The 23573-nt window shown below is 44.1% G+C and overlaps 1 protein-coding gene across 2 annotated transcripts in view; it reads right to left on the reverse strand.

Moving 5' to 3' along the window:
- dtx1 (deltex 1, E3 ubiquitin ligase) overlaps window positions 1-22397 on the reverse strand; it is an 88197-nt gene extending 65800 nt beyond the window's left edge. Inside the window, exons 1-2 of one of the 2 annotated variants that reach the window (XM_030060728.1) lie at window positions 22104-22397; window positions 20808-21430 (exon numbers count right to left, since the gene is read on the reverse strand). In XM_030060728.1, the coding sequence (XP_029916588.1) occupies window positions 20808-21066 (259 nt within the window). In that variant the 5' untranslated portion in view covers window positions 21067-21430; window positions 22104-22397. Of the gene's footprint in view, window positions 1-20807; window positions 21431-21927 lie in introns of both variants that reach the window. The other variant, XM_030060727.1, reaches the window with a different exon arrangement.
- Between the last annotated feature and the right edge of the window lie 1176 nt (window positions 22398-23573).

Genomic DNA, 23573 nt, shown 5'->3' on the forward strand with positions numbered 1-23573 from the left:
AGTGAAGCGGTCTTACATAATGCTCACCACCACTATCTGAGATGAAATGACACCTCAACAGATCTCTACGCTTTATATATATCAGTGGTTGAATTTAATCAAGTTAATGATTTCCCCCTCCCCCCTCAGAATGCCTACAATTTAGAACAGAACTCTTCATTTCATTTCCTGACAATCACTTGTCCATTGATTTCCTCCACACTTCTTGGTGGTGATGGAAGACGCGGTGATGGCGAGCCACACATTTTAAGCCTCTCTCACTGGGTCTCCTGCGGGATGCATTAGGTTTAACACTCTCTCGCTGCGAGGCCGCATGGATCTGGGCTCGATCAATAGCGGCGCAGCTCCACACAGCCGCGCTCGGCGGTGAGTTTAACACGGGCTTATAAATATTTGAGCATGCGGAGATGTTTATTCCCAGGCATCAGTTTAAACCTCTCAACTTTGGTGAGCAAAAGATAAACAGAATCTCTCCTTAAAAGCCTATTAGTCCTGTTAATTGTTCATGAGCGTTCGGATGGAGCCCGATGCATGAAATGTGCTAGGCTGAAAGATTTCTATAAACAGTTCAGTGGGCTCCAAGGGATGGACGCTTGGCAGTCAGATTTCTTCAGTGTAATTAATGTTAAGCGAGGGCCAAGCACTCCACATCAGCTACAACCTGGAAAGGTAAAAATGTGGTGAAAAAAAAATCTAACTGCATATTTGAGCACTCTCCTCTCTCGATCCTTGCTGGATTTTCACACGCAAACACTGGGGAATGGGGACAGAGCTCGTCATAAATCCTGTCAAGTATTTACATTCCTATGGGGATTGTATGGGGGGTTAATGAGCTGGGACCTCAGGGATGCAGCAGAGGTCACAACAACACAGGAATCACGTGGTCCTTAGCGGGAAGTCTTGTCCCCATACAGCCTGAGACCCTCCTCACCGCCTCCACCGCTGCCGTAATTCACTGCTGTATGTGTAACCGCGTCTGCCAAAAGCTGTGGATGTTCTCCTTGTGACCCCTCGTGCTCTTCCTGACGGGAAACGGCGCGAGAGAGTGGTCACTTCCTGTCTGACCCTGTGTACATTTGGAAGCCATCTTTCCTGCCTGCCCGTCCCGCGACGTCCTCCAGCTGTCCTTGCCCAAAACCCTCGGGTGAGCCGTGCCTGCGTGATGCATCGCCACGCCAGGCCTCGCAGCGGGACTCTAACCCCGATGTCACGCAGGGCCAGGCGGGTACAGGGTGAGCTTGGCTGCCCTCTCGCATCTAGCTGGGGGGGGCTGAACACTTCCTGCAGTCTGTTCTCTGTGTGAGCCACGCCAGTCTCTACCCTTAATAGCTTTGTTTTCCCGTGAAACTGAAGGAAAAAGTCTGTCTGAATCACTCTTTATCACTCTAAAAAGTGGAGGACATGCAGCATTAAATTGCAGCCTCCTTGACTCAGAGAGGCCTGCCGCAGAGAGAACAAGCAGATCGGCATCAAGCTGCCGCGATGTAGTTCATTTGCCGCTTGGTGGATGCTTTTATCGAAAATATTCCGACAGAGTGCTGAGTGCGTATATTGGGGGTGTGTGTGTGCATCCCACCCGTAGCAAATGTTAACACCACGTCCCGTCCGTTTGGCTAACACACAACTCTCTTCATGATCTGATTATCATATTTATTGTCATGTTTGGGCTTAGGCTTACTGTTCTCAAGCCTCCACTGCTACAAAATCCATCGTAAAGAGTCATTTCATCCGATATTCAGTTAAAATCTTTTTATTGTCTTTTTCTTGAAAGAGAATGGAATAAATCTGCCAGCAGGATGACATAATTCCACTTGTTTCCAATGTTAATCATCTTGCTTCCAGAATATTCTTGAGTCAAGTCTCATTTTCTTGTCAATAAAGGGCTGATTAGCTTTATTCTGCCTTGTTTCAACATTTTTTTTTTTTTTTTAAATTCCTGTAACAAGAGAAACTGCATTGGAAGCAAGTGGGATTATCTCATCCCACAGGCACATTTTTTTCTCTTGTTTGAAGAAAAACAAGATGTTAACACTGAATAGGAAACTAAAAGACTTGCTAAGATGGACATTTTTGCAGTGTGAAAACATGCATCATCTATGTGCATTTAAATAATAAATAAGCAAGGTTCACTCTGTACACATAGGGGTAGCCCTGGCCTGCACTTAAAAAAAAAAAAAAAAAAAAAAACATGGGATAGTCTTTTTTTTATTTTCAAAGTTTCTATGGATTAAACACATGCTTGTCAAGAATTTCATATTTCAAAGTGTATAGCAACCCTATGGCTTTGTAACCTCACAACACATTTAATTTTAGTGACTTTACGAGAAAAAAAAAAAAAATCGACAAAAATCTGAAGGCCAATTTATACTTTCTATGTCTGCAAGTACACTTGAGGTAAATTTCGTCAGCACCCAAGTGGGTGGATGTCTGCAAACCACCGTTCACGTGCAGCCCAGGTTTTGTAATCGTGCAGATTACAAATACAGCGACTCCACATTCAGACATGACCTATAAACACATCCATGTGCGCTTGACTCCATCCACTGTCCACGTCGACACAGAAACAATATCAGGGCCTTGAGATGCATGCGGACATCAGCGTCAGTTATCTGCCACTTCAGTTCAATTGATTAAAATCCAACGTTTCAATGGACTACTAAAGAAATGAATTGTGGCATGAACACTGAGGGACTGAATTCACGGTTCGAGCGAACGTGAGACGTTCCCCAGCTACTGCTTGTCTGGATAAAACCGCATCGCAGCAAACAGTGAGCAGTAAATCCGATCTAAATCTGCACGGTGAAGTTATTGAAGTGTTTATGTCCCTTTCCAGCGACACCTCTGCAGTCACCCGGGGGAGCGTTACACAAACAGGCTCATTGGGACGCTCTGGCCTGTCCGGCTGATGTGCCACTGCAGGCGATACCTGGCTGCCCCCTGCAAAATGCATGAGATTCAAGCTTTTGTTGTCACAGAAACACAGAAGATGAGTTTTGTTGTCATGGAAGCCGTCCTAGGGGAGTGTGTGAGAGTGTGTGGTGTGGTTTGGGAGGGGAGGGTGCCCATATGTGAATGTTCCCACTACTCCTTTCCCTTAGCAGAGCGCCAGCAGAGTCCAGTCCTCCTCCACTCGCTCATCTCATCTGCTGCTGACGCCAGCTTTCCCCTTGCTCTGTACCGTCTCTCCTGGCCTCTCACCAACACTGTCTAACTGAGCCATTCTTCACATTTTCCACTCTGTCACTCACTGGACCCGGTCCTGCTCTCACACAACGCTCGACTCTTGCAGAGAAAGAGAGAGGGAGAGCGAGAGAGAGAGAGAGAGGAAATCTGTGCCATTGAATGTGGGCCCACATCACCTTGTAGTTAAAGCTCTTCCTCACGCGGCTGCTGTGGGAGGCAGGCAGACGAAAAGCACCCGGATCAGGCTCTATAATGTATCCTGATAATTGACAAGCCTCTCCAATTTCCCGGGAGCCACGCTGAGCCTATTAAAACATAGTGCCGTGCTTGTCCTTTTAACTACAGAAGGAGAAAGGCCAGTAACAGGTCCAGCGTCAGACTGCTCAATGCTGCCTGAGAGGTATTTAAAGCCGCTTAATCTATGGTCTCTGCTGGCGAACAGGCAGACCTCTGTCAGCGAAAGGACACCGGGCATGCAGGAGGTAAAGAAAAACCCAGAAAAGAGCGATGTCCCAGAAATGTAAGATGGATCTCATGTCATTTTGGATGAGGAAGACGATTAGTTTTGTAGATGCCACAGCGCTCATACAGACCTTGACCCAGGGAGTTTGTCACTGCAGGCAACATGCCTCGTGCTGAATGCAGAGGTGGAAGTAACTAATTACTTCTAATCACCTCACTGTTATTGCGTAGCTTTTTGTGTACTTTATTGAGTGTTTTTTTTTTTTTTTTAAAGTTAGTACTTCCAGTTTTACTTCAGTTCATTTTTGCTTGAGTATTGCACTTCACTACATTTTACTTCAGAGGACAGAGGACAAATGATCAATGGCAGATTGTGGAACCTTTCACAATAAAAGCTCCGTCAGCAAAAACGAGAAGAGGAATCTGCTTCTGCTTTGCTGGTGCACCATGAAAAATCATGAGAATCATCACTATTCAGACTCAACTGGCAAGAATGTGGAGGAAGTGTGGAGAAAAATGGGAATATCAGTTAGTTGGCCTGACGATGAGAACGATGTAGACTTAACCACCATAACAACCCTTGGCAACCCTTGGTAATTTTGCGCAATGCACCTTTAAAAGAATCACATTTCTCCTCCTTTTCTAACTACATGGAAAAGACCACGCCTGAGAAAGTCAATCAGTAACTCTGAATGAGTGCATTTTAAATGAGCTACTGTTTCGTTTTACTCCAGTAGATCTTTACAGCACTGCTTCCTCTTCTACTGAAGAAAAACATCAGCAAAGTAACAGTATCTCGACTTTGAAGCACTCTTTCCACCACTGGCTGCATGTTCGTAAGGTCTCTTTAGTTTTGTAAAATGCATTCTACTGACAGTGGCCTGTAAAATGAAAAAAATCCAGTCTATTGTTTTTATTCTTCTGGAAGTGCCCAAATTTAAAGGTCAAGTCAAGAACAGCTACAATGGAGTTTGATGGCAGAAAATTGTAATCCAAAGCATCAACTGGAAATATCAGGTTTCGGTATCAGTCCGTCTGAATCAAACAGCAATCGCTTCTTTCTCGATTAAACCACTTTACATCAACATTCAACAACCATACGGGAAGAGATCCACCGTAAAAGAGGCAGATATACCAATTTCTCCATGTAGTCGGCTCAGTACAACAGAACATAATGCAACCAAAGTTCGCATTTGTGGATCTGACATCAGTTGTGCGTGACATACAACACAATCTGCAACGGCTTTCTCAAACTCTGAACAAGCGTATTGTCCTCTCTACATTTCTCAGCAGGAAAAATTGACTGCATTATCGCTACTGCTTCTCCGGGCTCAACCTCCGGGGGGTGTCGAAAGGCACTCTGGGAAATTTAGGAAATCACTAACTGATGTCGAATGAGACGAGGGAGATTGAAGAAAAGGGTGCGCCAAAATAAAAAGTAAATTGCAACACTGACTCCTGGAATGCACTGAGCATCAGGGATTGATGATATCAGCAGTGTGAGGGAATCTGAGGGGGGAGTTTCTTTAAAGAGCTGAGATCACAAAAGACGATATAGCTGCACCTAAAATGTCGCTACATAGCAGTTTGTTATGATGTAAAATCTTTGTATTATATATATATATTTATATCCACTGACTCTCGGCCTGGTCCTGCTGGGGTGGGATAACGAGACACCCGGAATTAGCAAGCCTTTGGAAAAAGATGATTTAGCACCCAAGTTTCTGCCTTTGCTGTCAGCGGAAGTTGCTTTTCATTCCGTTTCACAGTTCATCAACTTTTGCTCAAACAAAAGGCCTTCTGAGTTGTAAGCAACAAAACATCAGTGCGGGCACGAAAGATTATTCAGTGCATGAATTATGATCATATAGCCTTCATAATCTCTTACATATGAATAGTGAACGTGTGATGAATATTCTAATAAATGCTACAGTATGGGGCAATAAAGTAGCTGAAGTGCGTTTGATGTTTTCCATAAACCCCAGAACACAACTTGAAAGCAAATCTCACTTTCATCTCCCGAAAAAGGGCCTTCACAAACAATAAGCCCAATCCGGCTATTAGACGTGATGAAGAGACAGAATACTGTAGAGGGGATGAAAATGCATCATAACCATAGACTCGGATAAAACATCGGAGTCAAAAAAGATCTGTTGAATGCGATAAGAAGTGAATGTTGCATTTCGATGCGTGCACCGCCGAGCCTTCAGATGTAAAAACTCCTGCTTGTTCAAAAGGCAACGTCATACCTGCACATCAAAGTTAGAGAGATCTTTTTTCAGAGCTGTAAGAGCATTATCTGCTCATTAACGAATACCCGCAGATCACAGACCATAATAATGAGGATGACAGTCTGGTATTAAGCTGGTTTAACAGCATTATATGTAACAATATCACCACTCGCCCGCTCCGCTCCCACCAAATCACACATTAAAGCTTATTTCTATACCGAGATGACACTCGCGCTTTCCCAGAATGCAGTTCTTTATAATGAGGCACAGTACTGAATAGCAACTTGAATTCCCTAAAGCGCCCTCATCTCTTTGTAGCCGAACGTGATGGATGAACAAAAGCTGAGTAGGTGCCAGTGGTTGGGGGGCAGGGAGAGAGGGAGTAGATTGAGAGAGAGAGAGAGAGAGAGATAGACAGAGGGAAAAAAAGAAGATAAAGAGGGAAGACTAAGGGAGGAAGGGCAGGAAGTAGTTGGGAGAGAGGGAGAGGATGGAAGGAAGAGGGAAGGGAAGGAACGAGGGAGATAGGGGAGAAATGGAGAATAAAGGAAGCGAGGGAGAGGAGGAGGAGGGGAAAGAGGAGAAGGAAGGTTGCAGGGAAAGGAAGGGAGGGGGGTGGAGAAAAAGGAGGGAGGAAGAAAAGGTAGAAAGGAAGGGAGGGAGCAGCGACTGGGGGACACAGGCATGTGATAAAGCAGAGGTTCGCTGCCAAAGAACAATAAAAGGAGGATGTCTCACTCCTGCCCGAGCTTTGAAAGTGAACACTGCAGTAAAGCAGCCCCCCACTAATTCAGCTTCACTGCCAAAAAGACAAAGTGGGGAGGAAAAGTGGCCGAAGTCCCGCTGCAAACATCCCCGGCCCCTTCGACGCTTGGGCCAGTTACCATCAACTTGTGCAGAGTTTGCAGTTAAAGTGGAAACGGTGGGGGGAAAAAAGACGGAGTCAGAAAAAAAAGAGGGAGAAAATGAAGTTAGTCTTCTCTACCTGCCAGCTCCTGTGCTGCAGTGATGCAACAGACCCTGAAACAACCTTCTGACTTTGTGGATGTCGTGACTCGTCCTCGGCTGAGGAGCCTCGGCTCTGCCAAGCGCGCTCTCTGACTCACAGCGTGCACGGTGTGCGTAGTATCGCAGCACGGGAGAATGTGCGTGCGAGTGTGTGTGTGTTTGTGTGTGTGTGTATTTCACCCACAATCACTTCCACTTCACACCACCACAGCCCCTCATCACGTCCAGCAGGAACCTTGTTAGCGTGTCAGTGCCGTGCCGTCACGCCACAAGGGCAGGAGTAGGAGGCACGGCTCCAGGCCTGGCTACCACACACACACACACACACACACACGCACACACACACACACACACACACACACACACACACACACACACACACATACTGTAGGTATACATTTTCTCCACTCCACATGAGACTGTCCAGCACTGCCAAGGAACTGTGATGAGGTTCCATTTAAGCAGGTTTCTCATTAGCAGAAATGAGTCGCTTTAACTCACAGAATACAAAATATTGCTGATGTTAAACTCCCCACCTCTCTCTCTCTCTCTCTCTCACACACACACACACACACACACACACACTTCACTACAGGCAGACTGTCAGAATCGAGAATCGGAGCACCTTATTCAGTTGTTACCGCTTCTGACATGATTTTATTTATGTTTCAACATTTTGTTCGAAGGTATGACATTTGCTAATTATTTGGGACTTTTGCCCGCACATTTCCCATGCGCTAAAGAGGCTTGTTATTTTATTATAACGTGTCACAACTTTACCCATCCCTGACAGCTGCCAAGAAATTACTTCTTCTGCCTGGATGCTACGGAGCTCTCTTGTTTCGGCACCAGTCCAATTTCAAGACAGCACTGCCAACTAATGTAACATGTTGAAGAACAAAATGGGAAAATTGTTCTGATAGGTTACAGTACAAAAAAAAAAAAAATCCAGACATGAGTGTGATTTGTGCTGCCTATATATATAGGGCTTGAAAAATGACATTATTTAGAGGGGATTTAAAGGGAATAATGGGTGCCAACTCAGCTGAAACACTCTTTACCACAGGAAAAATTGGTGAAGTGAGTGTAAATCACAGAAAGCAACGTTTTACATGAAGTTTGGAAAATATGTATTCATGCTTTTCTGAAAATGTAACTGCAGTTTGCGTTATGATGATCACTGACTGAAGGTTACACTATACCTGCCTTTTTTTTTTTTATCTACCACTGAATTACTGGTCTTGTAGCAGCGAAAAGACAGAAACGTGACTCCATCTGTCATTCATTAACTTCTGTAAGCCTATCTTATGTTTTGAAGCTTTGGTGGAAAAGGGCAGAGTATGTGTGGAATGTGTTACTCGTGCAGAGCTAGGGGTTTGTGGGCTATTTGCACTCTGAATTTGTCAGTTTTTATTTTTATATCCAATTTCAGTTCGTTTTTAGCCTCTTTTCATTGTGCGGCTGTTTCAAAAACCTAGTGATAGCTCAGTTTTCATGCAGTTGCATTTCTAGTTGTAATTCTTTGGTTAGATGTGGTATTTTTTAAATGTGTGAAGGCGCAATTTCAGAACAGGCTGGCAAAAAGTTCAAAAGTTCTTTTTAAAATGTATTTACATGTATTAATTATTCTACCTGGGATCACATGTCACACATTTTTATTTTGTTTAGTTTGTTGTGCAATTAGAAAAAAACAGTTTTAGTTCACTTTTCCCCCACAAATTCCGTTTTTCATACTTGTTTCACTTTACAACAAAGCAAGTTTGAGTTTTCTGCGATAACCTTGCTGGAGGTTGGATGGTCTGCAGGTCTGTCTGGCCGCCATCTGGAGCAGCCGAGCCGAGCGGAGCTGCATGGGACTCAGTCAGACTCCTCGCCTGTCACCCTGACAGCTGACCTTGCATCTGAGCGGACCCCAGTCCTCCTCCTTCCACTTAATACAGGAGAGAGTGACAAACGCGCGCAAACAGCCCACACCCCCTGACGTGGTGCACTGTTTATCTGTGACAAGACAATATTTCACGTCAGCTGTCACAGTGGTACGAGCGGCTGTGCAGCGGTTCAACCGTTCTGTTTGCTCAGCAGACGGCTGATTGAGAGGCGCGCCACGTCTGCGCAGACTTTGACAAATAGCTCGGCCTCCTTCACCATCAGATGGCCTGCGCTGCTGTACATGAAACACAAATTCCTCCTGGACATGACTGGACAAGCCCAAAGCAAATTTGTGGACCCTGGAGGCCTGTGTATACTGTGGATTCAATACGAAAACAAAACAGCAGTAGGAAGAGAATGTGCTAGGGGGTTTCCACATGTCACCGCCACATTCTCACTCTGTGGTTTACAACGTAGTCGAAAGATGTTTCTCATCCTTGACTGTAACTCTCCTCTGTGTGTACACAACCAAAGGTACTATAGGTGGAGTGGATCAAGAAGAACCATCACAGTCATCTTAGGCTGTGTTGAGCCACACATTTAAAGCAACACAAACATCCAAAAGGAAACATCACTTTCTATCCACTGCAAATTCGTACCCTTTGGGGGCAGATGGTGTTTTTCTGCAGGAAATAGTTCCTAGGGACCGTCTTTTGCCCCCAAGGGCTGTGGATTATGTCATTGTATTTAGAAACGGCTGCTACTGTTGCTAAATTTTTCACATTTTGAGCTCCACAAACAAATACTTTTCTAGCCCCCTGCACTGGGGTGCTGGGAGGCAGGCTAGATCGGCACTAGGGGTAAGTGGGGGAAATATTTTTTTTCCGTATTAAGGATGAGCTGTTGCTTTAGACTAGGGATGCACTTTTCTTGCCAATTTTTCTTAAGCCTGACTTGCCAATACTGATCCTGCCCGATTCCAATTGTGTTTACCCACGTTCCCCTCGGGGATCAATGAAGTATTTCTGATTGTGATTCTGATTAGTTTACAGTACACACATAAAATTTGTACCTAGAAGGCAAGCATGCTCGCCGGGGGTGATGGTGGTCTGCGAGTGGCGTATGAAATTTGTCATTCCAAAGGTTTTTGTCATATTTCCTCCTCAGGCAAATTTTTCCTTGTGTGTTTTACAAAACAGCGAACTTTGAGTCTTCCTCACAGTGATGACACAGCAGACATGCAGCCCGGTGTGAAACTTGGCCTCGTGCTGCCAGGTTTGGTGGTTTTCCTCCAGTCAAGCAACACTGTTTAAAACTGTTTCCCAAACCTCTTTTAAACCATTAAGACACTTATCAATATTGTTCAAATTCAAATGGTTTCCAACCCACACATTTTTCAACGGCTGAGCCTCAACCACTGTCCCTATGTGGCAAAACTGGTGCCTGACATCGGCTAATACCATCGGCTTTATAGTCAGACAGACCTGCAAGTAAAAATGGCCGATTTCGATCTTGGGCTGATCGATCAGTGCACGTGTTATTGTTGCATGTAGACATCTTCACTATTTTTGCACTATTCAAACTCAGACCTGAGATTCATTATGGGCATATTTTGATGTCAAAAAACATGGTGACGAGCAATATTTACTGTTACCGTCATCATAGGGACAATCCGAATATACATATACAAACAGTTGACGTCTACCAAATGTCATAACACTAAGGTGCAAAGCTTTCTAAAAGGGAAACAGCGGAGAGAAAAACACACTCCTCACAAGTAACGGGAGCCTGACTGGTAGAAAATAGCATGCAGTGAATGCTGAAACAGGCTTTTATAAGCTGCTCCGTGGCTGTCAGACGCACTCAGTTCTTATCTGGGGAAACGTCTGGCTACATAAAAGCAAAGTGTCAGGGTGTCAGTCTCCTCTGGTCAGCTTGGATCAACAGTAAAATGGACATGGCGTGAAGGAGGTCAGAAGGCACGGGCCCGTCCAGCAGGTAGGAGAACGTTTCATCTGCACACTCACCGAACACAGATTCACCTTCAGCAGTGGAGAAACTTACTTACCCAGGGAGTTTTTATTATTAGGCCCAGAGCTTCTCCCTGCTGAATCACAAATGTAATCACATTTCCTCTGCGTTCATACTATAATATTAATAGAGAGACGTTCACTTATTCTGAATTAATTTCCCCCTTTCCGCTCAGTTATTCTTGCTGACATATTTGTATCATAAACACTTTTTATAAATTAGACTGGAAAAAAACTTGCTTTGAGCCTGTTCAGATAATGAACTGGCTAAACCTCGTCTTCTTGCAGTCTGCTAGAGAAACAGAGCACTCTCAGCCGGCTCTCTGGGGAACCAACTCGTGCTTGTTGAGGCTAAATGTCAGTGGCGGGAGTAGAATCAGGGTCATGTCCTCATTGGGAAGTTACTGTTGAAACGCTCGAAGCCTCCATCGAGCCTGCAGCAACAACACAAGTCCGGGGGGCTTTATCAAAGCCCGCAGCGCTGTAACAGCAGCAGATAGAGATGGGGGTCAAAGTCTGTGTGGAAACTTGTTTTAAAATCCCTAAAATGGTCCAACAATCTCAGCACTTTTCAAATGTCAGCCTTGATGTCAGCTCTACAGGACTGAAGAGACAGGAATGAGAATAGAGAGCTGCTGAAGAATGAAGGATGTTGATATTCAGTTTCCAATTTCCCCTTAGGGATCAATAAAGTATTTCTGATTCGGATTCTCATATGTGAAACGATGGACCTGTACTGCACTGTAGGTAGGCTTTCTGCTTCTTTCTCACATCATAGTGGAACACTGTTTACAATGTAATGTACGTATACACAGATGATTTCATGCTCTGGAGGCTCTGCGAGCTGTGAGGAATCTGCATAATTTATATGAAACCACCATTAATACATAATTTATGATTTTCTGGGAGGGTTTGATTATTCTTCAACAGATGAGACTCAACTTTGAAATTCAATTGATTTTGCACTCTCGCTCTCGTTTTTATGATCAAATGGGTTTCATACCCAAAACAGGAAAGGCACTGATAGTTTTAAGCGTTTGACATTTATTTGCTTGACACATCCTTTCGGGTCTAACGCAGCACCTGCCTCGAAGAACACACTTTTCAAGCAGAAAGACATCGTTGTGGTGACTTTCATCCCCTTTCATATTGACAAATGTCTCCCTGACTAAAAGTCATCCATGCGAGGGACAGACCAGAGTAAAGGCAATTGCCATTTCTGAGTCTGATGAAAATTCACCTTGAGGCGCAAGTAACATAAATCCTTAGAGAGTATGCGAACTGTCATTATTAATGAGATGTCTGGAGAGTGAAGGTGCGAGCTGCTCCACCAAGGAGCAACAGCATGGGGCCGGAGGAAGAGGAGGAGGAGGAGGAAGGGGGGGGGCTCTGCCAGGAGCACCTGGCAAATATTATTCACCTCACAGGCTGCTGCAGGATGTTCCTCATGCTGACCAGTCACAGGACTTGGACTCTCACCAAGAGCCACGATTTAGAAGCACTTACAGGTGACAGAGTGAAGGAAGGAGAGAGAGAGCCACATTGATATTCAACCGAGCGCCCGGGCTGCAAACAATCAAAATAAGTGATTGTTGTCCTGTGGGCGGGGAGGAGGAGTGTGCAGGAATGTGAACCCTCTGTGTGTGTGTGTGTGTGTGTGTGTGTGTGTGTACTCGTCCCCCGCCTTGTCGCAGTAATTCCTCCTCCTTTTCATTACTCCGGGACAGCCTGTGACCGTGCATTCAGATCAAGCGACATGAAAACTCGCTGTTCATTTTGCAAATAGAAACTTTCACCCATCTGCAACCAAGCATGAGTATTATAAAACGTCTCACCTATTGCTGCAACACAATCGGCACGACTGGACCGCCGACTGCACTGTGGCTGTCATGTGTGAAAACTGAGCACCACCTGCAGAACAATAAGCTGTTTCTGTACACCTGAAACTAAAACGCCCTTTGTTTTCTTCTCAGCTGGCATGCCGCTGTTTTCTGGGATGGATCGGTAAGAACTGTGAATTGAGACTGGGAAACGCAGAGGGAAAAACTACCCATGATGCTTTGTGACATGAGTTACAGTAAAATCCAAGGCTGGAAGGAACTGATTGTCTTTTCTCATGTTACTGTACTGAGTAGCCTTTTTGTGCACTTATCATTTTATTAAGTCCCCAGTTTTACTTTTAAATCTCTGCTAAAGTATTATATTTAGCTACATTTTGAATCATAGCCATTTCTTTCACTGTTGTCAGTCAGCAGAGACAAGAAGAATCACCTGGCTTGACTTGGTTGGTGCACTTTTTTGTAATTTGAAAAAGACCTGCAACTAACAGTTATTTCCATTGCAAAATAATCTATTGATTTCTTTTTTTTTGACTAATGCATGAATTATTTCATCTATAAAATGTTAAATATACTGACAAATACCTGTCACAAGTTATCAGAGCCCAAAGCGATGTCTTAAAATTCATTGTCTAACCAGTATCCAAATAAAAGGAAATAATTTGAAAGATAAAAAGATACAGATCAGTGAAGAACTGACACTGATTTCAAGTGCAAGATCTTCAGTCCTAACCTTAAAAAGGGGGAAAAGGTTGGCTTAGCCAGTATCTAAAATAAATAAATAAATAAATAAATATAAATAAATTATTATTATTTTGTACTTACAGTATATGAAACAGTGAAAAGCAAGCAAAACTTAGCATTTATGAAGCTGTAACCAGCAGCTGTTTGGTATCTGTACTTGATAAATGGCTTCAACTATTAATCAGTTATCAAAATTATCCTTAATTAATTTCTGGTAAATGGACTAAATCTATTAATCAATGTTTTAGGCCAAGTTTAAACAGGATGATCATATAAAAATACTGGTATTTGTGGTGTAAAGTATCATGGTACATATAAACCATTGGGATTGTGTGAGTAAAGGTTTGACATCTGACTCATGCATCTGTGTCAGACTTTGATTTCATGAAGATTGTCTTTGTCTCTTATCATATTTTACACTGGAACAATAATGAGCATCTTATCAGCAAGATGAATTCAAGAAAGCCATCCCAGAATTGGCTTTAGAAGATTTGCCATGGCGCTGCTGCACAGAAGTGGGCTAAGCATTCGTTTTTGTAAAATGAGGGAAAGCGCTGAGACCAAAAGAAAAAGGCACGCACTGTGATCTGCACTGAGACTGATCAAGGGAGCTGTGAGCTTGGCTCGCAGCAAAGCGCTCGCTGTGCGCCAGAGCTCCTTCAATACAGCTCTGGTCTCAGTCAAATGCTGCTTTCTGCAAATGTTAGACCACAGACTCTTGTAGATCAAAGACGCCACATTTGGTGAGACAGGAACGCTCTGTCCCTTTTCAACACGACAGCTACCTAACATCTGGTTTGTATAGCATAGAGCCAGCAAGCTATAAAGCCATGTAAAGTCAGCTCTTTTCTCAGAACAGCTGGATTCATATATCCACCTCATCCATCAAAATTTGTCACCGCTCTGTTGACTCAAGTGACATTTTTATGAATAAACAGATTTCTCCAATAAATCAAGACAGTGGGCGGCCATGGCCATTACAGTATGAATCAGTGACAGGCTTATACTGACATACATGCTCAAAAACAAGGCTGTGCTGCAAAAACAAGCCTGGATAGAGCTCAGAAAAAAGTAATAAGTGATTTTGATGCCTGGATACTCCACATTACATAGTGAGATGCCTCTCAACAAGAAGAGATGTTAATGAATGTAACTCGGAGAAGGGGAGCAGTTTACAGGAAGAGAAAGGGAATGCTTCATGCCCTCCTCCTAATCCAGCAGCAGTCTGATGGGCTGAGGCAGAAGAGCAGACAGCCTCTGATCTGACTGACCTCCCAGACCAGCGCCGATAAGCACGCAGCCCAGAGAGCAGCTTTAAAGCTGCTTGCTCGATGAAAGAGAAAGATATCTACTTTAGAAGTTAAAAGTGGCGACTCACTGGATTAGAAGTTAAAAGGAGACGGGGGAGAGATGCCCCTGCCACAGGCTGCCAGAAGCTGCCCGGCCTGCTCATCACGATAATGCAGCGAGGATGTGGACAGAGCGAAGCAAAGCGCCATGGCCCCGGGAGCAGGGTCGCTCTTACAGGGAGCAGCAGCCTGACTGGACTATGACTAAAAGCTAGTCAGACTTTTAAATTGGAACCTCAGACATGGTGCAAAGATGAAAGCATTTTTTAAAAAAATAAAGACAAAACAAAACACAACCTGACTGTAGAGAAAATTCAGGCTGGGTGGCATCAATATTATATCATTATTGTGATACAAGACTAGATATCATCTGGAAGTGTTTTCTTTGTTTTAAATGCTACAGCAAAATGATGCAATTGACTGTTCAAATATTTGTCTCTACCTGCCTGGTCGCCAAATTCACATTAGTGCTGAGTGCTAATCAAAAATCTTGTGCATCTATATATCTTATGAAAACACCAACACCCTACCCTACAATATCATCACTATATCGATATGGAGATAAATATATCATATTTGATTTTGTCTGTAGCTGATCGCCCAGCCCTGGTGAAAGTGCACAGCTCAGACTCTCTTCCGGTGTTTCCATCCTGGCCTCCCCTCATCCTTGGCTGTCACCTTCCTTCAGGAAAATGCTCCACCTCTCCCTCTCTTCCTGTTCCCCCCTCACCCCTGTCAGCGCTCCTTCCTCTCTCCACGCCGCTGCTCCGATCCCTTTTCCTGACGACTTGCAAGTGGGATTCGAGCAGCTGTGTCTCCGGTGCACCTTTGAGTACAGCGGCACCTTAGCCAACCTTAGCACCTTAGGACTCTTATGGCTCAGCTGAAGCCCCTCTCTGACTAATAACGCTAGTTATGAAAGGCCTGCAGGGGGAAAAGAAGCTGGTGGTTTTGTCATGTCTGGTTTTCCCGAAGATGTCACGACACTGGTTATGGTTTGAATGTGACTTACTGAGTAATGTAATGATGTAAGTGTATCTGACCCATATAAAAAAAAAAAAAAAAAGCACATAACCCCAATGTGTCAGCCAACAATAGGTTAGTTCTGATGAAGCAGAGTGATTTTTCTTTTGTGTTACATGCACATACATTGAAATACAGATGCACCCTCACACACTGTTGTGTCTCTACATGTCTAAGTACAGAAACAGAGCCTTTTACCTTCAGTTTTGGCTCATTCTATTTTTCTCTGACTGATGCAAGTGGGATTTTACAATCAAGGCCAGTAGCACCTGACCTTTAGCACGTACATAGCGGGAATCCTTTTACAGCTTCCTCCCACAGACCACCAAAACGGTTTCCAAACGCACGCACTACGTAAATATACAATAAACTATGAAAAAAATCCCCCACTGCCCTCCCCCAGCTAATCTGCAGTGCTAGACACACTCAGCAAGTTACAGGCAGCATCCAGACCACAACCACAGCTCCTGTTGTTTGTCAACTGAACACGAACACAGACATGAGACATGAGACTGTGACCGTCTTCTCTTTCCCCTCGGGCTTTTCCTCCCGTAATTACTCAGAAAATGCCAGTGGAAAGCAGGCCAGCCAGAGGAGAGGAGGTTCTCACGTCTGCACAACCAAAACAAACAGAGGAGAGGAGGAGAGACAAAGCGCTGCTCCGGCAACACAACAGCCAGCAGCAGCAGATAGAGTTTATCTCTGCAGTCACACGCCGGGCCGCTCACAGCACCCGGCAGCCCAGCAGCTCCAACCCTTACAACTCTATAGGGGAACAGACGCAGCCATGACTCACACATTCAGTACACGCTACATGCAGGCCTAGGGCTGAGTGATGCATCAGTACCACGTCAATATCAAGATATGACATTAGATATGGTCGGGGATTTATCGTGATCTCATGATATGCCTTTAATGTGTCTTTTCCTGGGTTTAAAGTCTGTATTACAATAAGGGAATGAAGTTTTCTGAACTTTTAGCTCTTCTTTTTATTCGCCTCTACCTGCTCATCATTATTGTTTGACTGTTTGCCTTTTTTTTTTTTTTAAAGGCTCATACTGATATTTTTCGTTTGAAGCTTAAGATAGATAATAAACTGTGCCGATATTCAACATCTTGAAATTTGAAAATGACTATGCAAAACAAATAAAGAAAACCATTAACAGTAAATTTCCTTTTAATGAAATGTTTGTTAAATAAATGACAAAAACATGCAAATGCACTTCAAAAAGACAAGAGAGATACTGCCAACAATTAGAAAAATCTTTTTAAAAGGGAGCCATAGAATAATCTCTTCCATATCAAAGAGGGAAAACACTGACTTACAATATCTGATATTAAAATAACAAATATCATACAAATACAAATATCATCAAATATTGTCGCAGTATTAATATGGGGTACTGTTCATATTCACCTGTTATGGCCTACTTATTGTCACTAATAAAATGTTAACTAAAATGTTTTCAAAAATCTTTTAAAGTGTGACCCATTTTTCTCCACAAGCTACTCACTGTGTTTCAATGACCACTAGACCTAATTACACTCTAATATGGCAACAGTACAACAACACAGCAGGTAAATAGCAAGGGATTTGCCTACTCTGGATGGAATCTGTCATTAACCAGTTCATAAAAATGTATTAGTTTTGAATGGCGCTGATGTTTGGCAGTACGTGCAACAGTGATTTAGCAGTCTTTCATAAGTGGGCGCTCCTTCCTGGCCTCTGTGCCGTGTGGAACCTCTCCATCATCAGAGGTAAACACTGAAAAAGCCAGGAAGCACAAGCAATAGCTGCAGTGTGAAATCCATCAGACAGGCCGCAAGTGTTGGTATATGATGGAGATGGCAGATAAGCCCATGTGTTTTGCTGTGGGAGTGGGTGGAGTGAAAGGGGATCAGTCCACAGCAGTGTTTAGAGGTTCAAACACCCCTCTAGGGAGGAGAATGGATCAATCCTCCTTGGCTGGGAGCCAATCCTCTCCCTGCCTGCATCCAAATATTCATCCACACTATATATACCTCTAAGCCTTTGCTCATACACACATAAAGCACCTCCACACCAAACTCAGTTCTTTACCACAGACTAGTATTCTTTAGCCGAAGTTGTGTTGAGATGAATTCTGTGGCCTGTGTTTTGGATGGCAACACAGTGCAGATGTGCTTGGGCGGCTTTCCTCAGAGAAAGGCTCTGCTGGATGGGCTGTGGTGTGCGCGCTGTCGTCATGATGCACTGATTAGAGGGACTTGTTGAGTTAAACTAGAGCTGCTGTGTCATTAGTCGGAGCGGCCCTGCTCTGTTGAGGCCTGGCTCCCACCCACAAGAGCTCCTCCCAAACCCACAGGGGTGCAGGGCACTCCCACAATGCCTACAGGGAGAGGACGCAAACACCACAGCTACTACTGCTGGTAGATCATACACACACACACACACACAAGGACAAATGCACACAAAAACTCACATACGCGCACACACAAGGGACACAAAGTACACTAAAGATCAACACAACTCTCTCTTTCCAACTCTTGCCAAAGAACAGTCCCAGGGGACGACGTCACTGGCTCAGAGACAAAATAGGGTTTCCCCAGAGGGACTCTCCAAAAGGCTGCAGCAGAGCAAGTGGTTGTGGTTGACCCACCGTCCTACAAATAGCATCCACTGCGAAACAGATGCATTGCAATCCACATTAAAGAGCTTGCTAAGGCCCTGGATGTAAGCAGCGACATCACGACTGCCTGGAAGCAAGGCCTCGTGGGGGCTCAGATCGATAGCCGCGGCCTGGCTGAGGCCTGCCCATGTTTCGGGGACAAGAACAGAGCGTGCACGGGGGGGGGGAGGGAGGAGGAGGAGAGACAGTGGGTGCCGGGGCTGCCGTTCGTCAGGCCATGTTGTGACAGTTTTATCCCAGCCGAGGGGGAAGGTAACACACCGAACGGCACAATGAGGAGCGATAAACGTCAGGCCCAGGCCCAGCGCCGTGGTAATGGCTGACAAACGGCTCAGTGGCTCATCTCACAGCCAGTCAAGCCCAGACACATGTGCTGCTCTGTGTTGTGTTCCATCAGAGGGGAGGACGACGACAGGAACGGGAGAAATCAAGCCAGGCAGCTCCTTATGCTACAGCCCAGCTGACAGCCATGCAAAGATACTGCCACTCGTGTATTCAGTCTGGAATAAAACATTTTCACTATAAAGGGCTGATGGGAGACAGGGAGACAAAGCCAACATATAAAGCATTATCATTATACGTATATCGACTTTTGTAAATGGACCCAACAGCCACGTTTGTTTACCTTGCACTACCCCGTTGTACGTGAATACTCCAGGGAGGGACCCAGGAATATTTGTTATTTATGCTGTGTAGACACAGGTGTTTTTACCACTCAGTTTTTAGTTGCTTGTAAAGGCTTGGAAATTACTAATAAATGCAATAACTTGTCAAAATATGACAAAATGTCCCTTTAAATTGGTCAAATATGAAAAACAATGTGTTAATGTAATCAATTCCTGGGTATTGCTGTAACAATTACTACATTATAAGGGCTGTAACAGATTTTTAACTCGTGATAAAATAATAGGCATGTAATTAGTAATAATGAGTTATTATTATTGATCATGAGTTTAAGATGCTACACTCATCATGATGTAACAATTGCTGTAATAATGTAATTTTAGTATGCTGATGTTTCCTAACTTCTTTAATTTAGAGACTTAACTAAATCAGAGCAAAGTGAGAAGAAGGCTCTACATCCTTCACCCTGTGGATAAGGTGGTGTTTTCTCAGCAAATGTCTCCTGTCCTTTGGAGCCAAGAGAATCTCACACAAAAAAAGGTTAATCAGTGACTTGATTTATAAATTACTCCAGCATAGTGATATATTAGTTGAGCAGCTGAATGAGACATGAAGAATAATTCAGGCAGCTGAGATTTGTCCAAGGCTGGCTCTAACAGATGTCTAAACCCTCCCCCACATCTTTCCTTCAAACACTGGGACAGCAGGAAGGTATATCCACACACAGTGCACAGTGAGAGTGAGAGACAGAGAGACAGACACAGAGAGAGAGAGACTGTTTAGCTTTGGTGAAGAAAGGTAAAAACATCTGGTCATATTTAAATAGCCAGCTGTCATGGGAGAGAATTGGACTCAAACAAACAACGACTGCACCAGGTAGACTCCAATCTAAACTAATACTGTGGTGGACATTTTTACGAGAAGCATTCATTGTTAGCATGGGTGGCCCAGCAGGAATTAATTCCCTAACCATGACAGTATTAGTGCCAGGCTTTACTACAGGGTCCCAGTCAAACATAAAACTGAAGTACTAACCTTGGTCCTCAACTGTATGATTATTATCACTCAATACTTTGGGCAGCTCATTGAATATCTAATGTTTAACATACTGCATATTTTTTCCTCTAGACTGAAATGATGGTTTTATGTAAGATAATGACATAAGTGGAAGAAATGTGGCAGAAATTGGGAGTGGGATCTATTATAATGGTGGGATGAGTCATAGCGAAATATAAATCACAATTACAGAATAAAACCGAGAAGCAGCACCACTCATTTGCTTGATAAAATGCACAGCCACTCAGACATGGTGACCTTTGGCAAGGTCATGGCATTACAGCAGCAGCATAAAGACGCTCCTGAATGATTAAACTGTCACTTGTTTTTCCATCTGTAAGCACAGATAGTCCTCTGAGTGCTTTGTCTCCTGTCGTAGCAACGCCTCTCAGCTCAACCTGTGGCTCATCTACGTAAATCCCAAGGCAGACTGAACACGTTCTCACTTATTCCTTTGGAGGTTACATAAGATTTGTATAGCAACCACATAAGGGGCTGCTCTGTTTTAATTGGTCACCCTGGGAGATAACGCGTGGTATCACTTGAGACACAGACAGCTAAGCACGTTTCCCCTGTTTTCTTATTTCAGGATTTATGACTGCTGTGTATATAACCATTAAGATAATCGATTTTATCCTTGACATTTAGACAGGCATGAAATGCCACTACTGGCCACTGTGTACACAGACGGCGTACTAATGCAAACTGTTTTGTCTCTTACCTGTGTCCTGTCTGAACTGGTGCATGGACTGCAGGTCAATGATGTAAGGAGCGAGCTGGGCGTCCACCTGGCCCAGAACCACGGTTCCCCTCGCATCCCCCTTCAGGACGTTCTCAATATGGTGACACACCGCCGCACTGTAGGGCCTCCAGCGCCCATGTTCGTTCAGCCACTCCCACACCACCACCCTGGCCAAGTTCTGAGGAGGGTACCCCAGCCCGTTGACGGACACCAGCACCCCAGAGCCCGGACGAGCCATCTCCCTCCGGTGCCTGTGGTTCAGCAGTCGGCCAGAACACCACTACAAGCCAGTCAGTCAACTGACACACTCAATCATTTCCAGCAGTGCCAAACATAAAAGCTTTGAATCAGCGATTAGTATGGCAGTCGTCAGTTGTCAGAGCCGCTTCAGGCAAGCAGCTCTGCTGGAGTCATCGTCTACAGGTAGGCTGCCCTCTGACTGCTGGCTCTTTGATCAACCAAGACAAGCCTCTGTCCTCTTGTGGCTTGTCTCGTCTGAAGTGGCAGATGATGTTGGCGATGATGAAATCTGCAGGTGTAGCTGCCTCAGACCTCCACAGCAAACCAAAGCAGATAAGCAGCAGGTACACCGGATACACTCTCTAAATAAAAACATGAGAGAAACATATGTAACAACACATCGTGGTTGCTGAGCACTGCTATATGATGCCCTGACTTATTTCTTATTTTAAATTCCACTAAGTGCAGTGCCTCTGTACCACAGGAGAAAATAACAAAAGGCTACCCCAACCACCAGTGTTGTTCTATAGTCCCATAAGTATGCCTCTTGGCAATTGTACTGTTTACTTGAAGTGTGATGACACCAAGTAGCTGTGATAAAAGAGGATAGGAGCCTCTGTTGTTTCAGCAACAAAACAACAGTAATTGCCATGAGGTTTGAATAGAGTGACGGAGCAGTGGACATAAACACACAGATTACATTACAAGCCTAGCAGACAAGATATCAACCAGATATTATTCATATAGCAAGCATTTCAGGTACACTGAATACAAATGAAGGGACACTGTGATTAATAAATAGGCTTTCACCTATTGAGTATTTTCTCCGTACGCCTGTGTTGACTATGGGCATACAGACCTGGAGGCTGCGGTTGTGCCACAGATGTGTCAGGTAAAGGCAACATGTCCCAGGCTCCGGCCGAGAATCATAATCCAAAAGAAAAAAACGAGGCGCAAATCCTGAGAGGCAGGTAGGGGTTCACATCACTGATTTGTACATTCCCCCAAATCTTTAAAACAGATTCTGAAACCAACCTCTTACAGCTCCAACAGTCTGGTAGGTGCAATGCTATTGCAGAAGATCTAATCCGTCGTTTTATTCCAATGAATCTGCCACAGACTACACCAGTGTTATTCGGCTTGTTGGTCCGCTGTGTTAAAGTGAATGCATGCCCCAGTTACAAGCTTCCCAGTGTGCGGGCTACAGACTCGTTCCGCCGCACACTCGTATTTTCCTCTGTGATGCCAAATGTCACGCATTCACAAATCAAACACGCGACAGGGTCCAGAATTACGCACAAAGGTCCGGGCGCACCTGTATGGTTAGCCACTGAAAATAAAATTTCCCATATGAGTCAAATCGTACAGAGCAAAAGAATACAACTTCCTGTTTCGGATTTCAGAATAAAAGCCTTATTCGCGAACAGGTTTTCAACAATAAAGTAGCTTACCAAAATGAAAATAAGGACCATTTTAATGAGTATCTATGCTCAATTAATTCCCCCACCTAAAATGTACACCTCATACCTTACACAGCATACCTTGCCATACATGTCATATAGGCTCCTGCGGGGCCTGGTTTCACTCCACGATGGCTTTAATGATTTAACTGAGCACAGACATCAATGTGCAACAAGACTTTGGCACATGGACAATGTTCTTCACTGAAGCTGTACAAAGTGATAAAAAAGTATGCAAACAGAGGCAACAAAGACATGAAAATGCTGAGAAGTGTTTGAGTTTGTGGGGCAGGGGCACTGCCAGTGGGAGAAAACAGAGGTACGTTTATAGACTCTCGGGCTACAAAAGGTTCTTTAGATAATAATACACAGAGACAGATCCATCAGGGTGGATCGACCCAGAATTTATAGCAGTGGAGGTGTGGAACTGACCTTTAGCTGACAGCTAGAACTGACAACTTAAGCCAGGTAAACAAAGATAATGAACACGAATGAAAAACCAATAGAAGCATCACCACATATTTATGATCACCACACATCTTTGGACATGCTTATTAGGGATTATTGCACATCCTTGTTGAAGGCTCAGTTGGCCGGTGAATGGCATGTTATTCACATCACTAGAGTATTGTTTCACATCTACATGTTACAGTCAAGTGCCCCAAACAGGTCACATGTGACTTCAGACAAACATCTGGCTAACCTTCACAGTGGGGTCTGATCACTATTTGTCAAGGCTTATATTTCAATAATGAACAGCTCTCGTTGTATTATCCTCACAACCAGCAAACAACTCGATTTTGAGCGATGACACAAACCTGAAAAAACATTTTGAGGGATGCACAACGACATACTTTAGTTTAAATTTCAGGTCCATCACTCTTCAGCCAACTGGTTCCCAAAATGGTTCAACAGTTTTCAGCCGTAGCACTACCACTGTAGCATCCTGGTGGTTGAACATTGGAGCAGGGCGCCACTGTGTGGGAATACAGTGGTAGTGCCACTGCTGAAATGAAATGAAATGAAATGAAATGAAATAGCTGAA

The sequence above is a fragment of the Myripristis murdjan genome, chromosome 9 (genome assembly GCF_902150065.1).
Source record: "Myripristis murdjan chromosome 9, fMyrMur1.1, whole genome shotgun sequence".
Taxonomy (NCBI): Eukaryota; Metazoa; Chordata; class Actinopteri; order Holocentriformes; family Holocentridae; genus Myripristis; species Myripristis murdjan.